General features: G+C 44.9%; 1 protein-coding gene across 1 annotated transcript in view; it reads right to left on the reverse strand.

The window, feature by feature from the left end:
• Positions 1–1,620: 1,620 nt before the first annotated feature.
• LOC129380077 (beta-1,3-galactosyltransferase 5-like) overlaps positions 1,621–3,919 on the reverse strand; it is a 27,614-nt gene continuing 25,315 nt past the window's right edge. Inside the window, exon 3 of the mRNA XM_055070948.2 lies at positions 1,621–2,990. Coding sequence (XP_054926923.1) covers positions 1,917–2,990 — 1,074 coding nt within the window. The 3' untranslated portion in view covers positions 1,621–1,916. The remainder of the gene's footprint in view (positions 2,991–3,919) is intronic.

Consider the following 3,919-nt stretch of genomic DNA (forward strand, 5'->3'; position numbering starts at 1 on the left):
TGTCGCCTTCATCATCGCAGTTTGTCCAAAGGGAATAATCAGCACATCCTGTCTCGAAAGCCAGCACTGTGGCGACTGCAAATTTTGTCTGCATTCTATGCAAAAGCATGGCTTCATTCTTGAGGAGTTCTTTATCAACACGAGTTTTGTGGAGTGGAATCCAAAGAGAGTCGATGTAACGCGGAATTGTCTACTTAGAAAAGTGGCACTACACACAACTACATCTTACGAGCCTATATCTCACAGCTAGCAAGCAGGTACAAGATATTTCTACAGGATAGTAAGGAGGGGGGGAGGGGGGGAGAAATAGTGCTATGCTGGAGCCCATATCGGTGCTGCGAAATTATGGTGCATCGCAGATTTCCGGAACAATGAAGGTTACGCTCTTTTTGTATGGGAATAAGCGTCAGTACGGTTCATTTTTTTTTTCTTCGGGGGGGGGGGGGGGCTAAAAGGCTGCAGCCTAAGGCACAATATACTTAATAAGTTTTAAGCGCATATATACTTAAAAGCAACGAATTAATCAGGCCTACAACGACACAACAGAAACCCATCACCACGAAGAAACAGGACAAATGGTTTCGCTTGGTACAAATATTGTGGGAAAAATTTTCCCACTCGCTATTAGACGAATGTATATATGCCGCCTCCAATATCTAAAATTCAAGATATTCAGGATGTTCACAGTCATTATTAAGAAAAACATGCATTCCATTTGCAATAATGAAAAGAAAACTGCCTGTGTAGGATGGTGAATATAAATGCTAATACGCAAAGGTATCCTCAAACGCCCGGTTAGCGAGCACGGCACTACATGGATTTTGAAGACCACGTACGCACCTTCAGGTTTTTGACGCATCTCCTATAGTAAGAATGAACATCTACACAAAATTCAGAATTAGGTTACCTCAAATCAAATTGTAGCGTCTTCTTTAAGGTATCGAGCCTGGCTCTGCACTGGGCGTGGCGTTGTGGTACCATGCCTGACGAGTCCGGCGTTAAACCGTTGGCATTTTCCAGCGCTCAGTACAGGCTTCGCTTGCGCAAAGCGACCATGGTGTGGTGGCTGGTTCGGCCTAATAAATGAAACACCGTTCGTTCGGTCACAGGTTGGTACCTTTTTTTTTTTTCGCTGCGTTTTTGACCTGGAGATCACGAAGACTGTCAGCTGAGTGCCGCTGAATAAACCGTAGAACGATTCTCGTCATTAGTACAAGACCCAACAATGCTTTTATTTGTTTTAATGGTATATACCTAAAGAAGGCCCTACCTGTAAGCAATGGGTAGATGCCTCAACCTGAGAATTGACATGATGCAGTGCAGCACATTTCTTTGCAAGCGATGGGATAACGTACAAGGTCAATGTGACTACATCCAGGAGGACTGCTAATGGAAACGTGACCCCACTACATGTGTACAATGATCAACTAAAAACAAATACCTTTACAGTAAAATAGTGAATTTTCTCGCCTTTCTCGTCACAAAATAAAAGCAGACTAGGATTTGCTAGTCCGAGATTGATCTAGTCAGCAGTCGAGGCTGAAGCTTAGTATTCAGTCTAACTTCCTTCATAAATGGCGGGTCCACTGGGATCTTGCATTCAAGTGGAGGAAAACAGAGGACATTAAAAAAAACTTTATTTGGATGTTTCGCCTTTCGCGTAGCGTTATCTTCTTCTACTGGAGCTTCTAGGTGCCCTTCCCACTCCTTTAAAGGAACAGGTACGGAAGAAATAAGTTATTCACAGTGCTAATACGAAGAGATCTAAGAAACACACTGACCTGCGTACGCCAAATATTCAATAAAATATGCGATTAAAACAGAGTCTTGTTTTTTTTTTTTTTAGCATGTGGACTGTTTGCGGCTATGCCTTCAAAGGCTCTTAATTCATACCAAAAGATTACGCGACACTCTTTTCAAAACACGGGCGTCTCAATGGCCAAACCAGCCGACGTGTCTACTGGTCGGCAGTAGCATAGATGAACACTGAATAAGATTCGACGACACGTGTACTCGAGACGCCTCATGGCGTACCACAGTTCGTTCATCTCCATGGGCGTCACGTGGTGACCATAGATGGCCTTCTTGTAATCGCACAGGGAAGACAGCTTGAGGTTGTACGTCCCCACCAAGTTAGTCCTCGCGACACCCGCTCGCTCCGCGCACATTCCGGTGAGATACATGTCCTCAACGCGAAAGAACTTAACCTGTCCCGTGGCCCTGTACAGAAGATTCACGACGCGGCCCCCGATGGCATACATGCCTCCCGTGATGTAGTCCGGAAACATGTCCCTGGGGAACTCTTCGCGCGAGATGTACCACTTGTGAGTGGGCTCGCGCAGCGGTACGTCGCGATGCCGCAGTTCACCGTAGATCGCGTCCTCTGCTTGACCATGCATGGCCCGGTAAAAATTGGCCAGGTTAGGGAAGCAGTCGTCGTCTATTTTGACGACGAAGCGGGCCTGTGGGCAATGGTGCGTCGCCCATCGAAGCATCATCACCGTCTTCAGCGTTAGGTTCTTGTAGGTGTCCAAGAAATCCTCTTGCACGATGTCCCCGTACTGCTGCGATTCAAACTCCAGAGCGCTCTGCAACTTAGCGGTGCTGGGCTTGCCGAAGAGAAAAAGGACCCTGTTTCCAGCGTACTTCTTCGCGTCATTTGCCCACGTTCGTCGAATGACGCTTCGGGCTTCGACATATTGAGGTGCAGAGTAGACCATGAAGAGATAGTCGATTGGAACATCTGTGGGGCACACGTCTTGAGGATTTATGAGGTATTTGCGCGGCTCATTGTATAGCCGCTCGAGCGGTATAGCTTTCTTAGCGATTTCCGGGTCTGGGAACCACCTAAGAGGAGTCTCTGATAAACTTGCTCTGATCACAGGCGCTAGGAGGCGTAGAAGTAGGTAAGCAAGAAGTGTAAGCACTGCTGCGATGGCAACAATCTTGAGGCGACACTGGAACCAGGCTGAAGGCCGCAGCGGGAATATCTGCAAAAAGATTGTTAGATGGCATTTGTGCTTTAAAGCTAAATATTGGTGCTCTAGTGAAAACTTTAAATTTAGGACATTGCGCCCCTACTTGGCAAATATCTCTGTGTGTCATTACTTGTCCCAGCTACGTCCTCTTTCACCAAAAGCTAATGAGTAAATTAATGTATCGCAACACTTATTATATATATTACATCACTCTAGAGCTTTCATTGGCACCAGCATATGTACAGCTGCGGACAAAAGTAATTGGAACAGAGGGGCTGTAGCTGAATTGTATCCCAGTGCCCTCTAGTAGCCTGGGGGACATGGAGAGAGAGAATAAAATAAAGGCCGGGGGAGAGGTAACTAAAATTTGTCCAGTTTGCTACCCTTCAAGTGGGAAGAAGGATGAGAGAGTGAAACATTCTGAAACAATTGAAGATGTAAACCTAGAACATGATGGCATATTGAGCATATTAAGGGCTCCCGTGCTGCGATGTTAAAAAAGCATTAACTTGAAGGCTCATTTTCTTTTTCACTTCGGCACTTTCAGAGAACGTGCTATCAACTTACTGTGATAATCAGAAGTGTAACTTAAACGGCCGCTAGAATTTGACCTCGCATATTGTATAATATCTCATAGGTTTGTAGCGATAATTAGAAGTATGCTTTCAAATGACGCTAAAATATAACATTTTTAAAATTTAATGTTCCGCAAACAAGATTGAGATTGGTTCAGTAGTTGGCCCAAGAGAGTACGTCATTGCTTTACGTACATTTTACTGCGATAGCAATTATATGGAGACTACAGGCGAATTTTCACCGTCACCATAGTTTGTTTACAAAAAGTTTATTCCAGCAAGAGACGATACGAACACTGAGTCACAATCACGGCACAATACCACAAGGATGATAACATATCTGTTCCGTATATACTTTTAGGTAGA

This window comes from Dermacentor andersoni, chromosome 5 (assembly GCF_023375885.2).
Source record: "Dermacentor andersoni chromosome 5, qqDerAnde1_hic_scaffold, whole genome shotgun sequence".
Lineage (NCBI taxonomy): Eukaryota > Metazoa > Arthropoda > Arachnida > Ixodida > Ixodidae > Dermacentor > Dermacentor andersoni.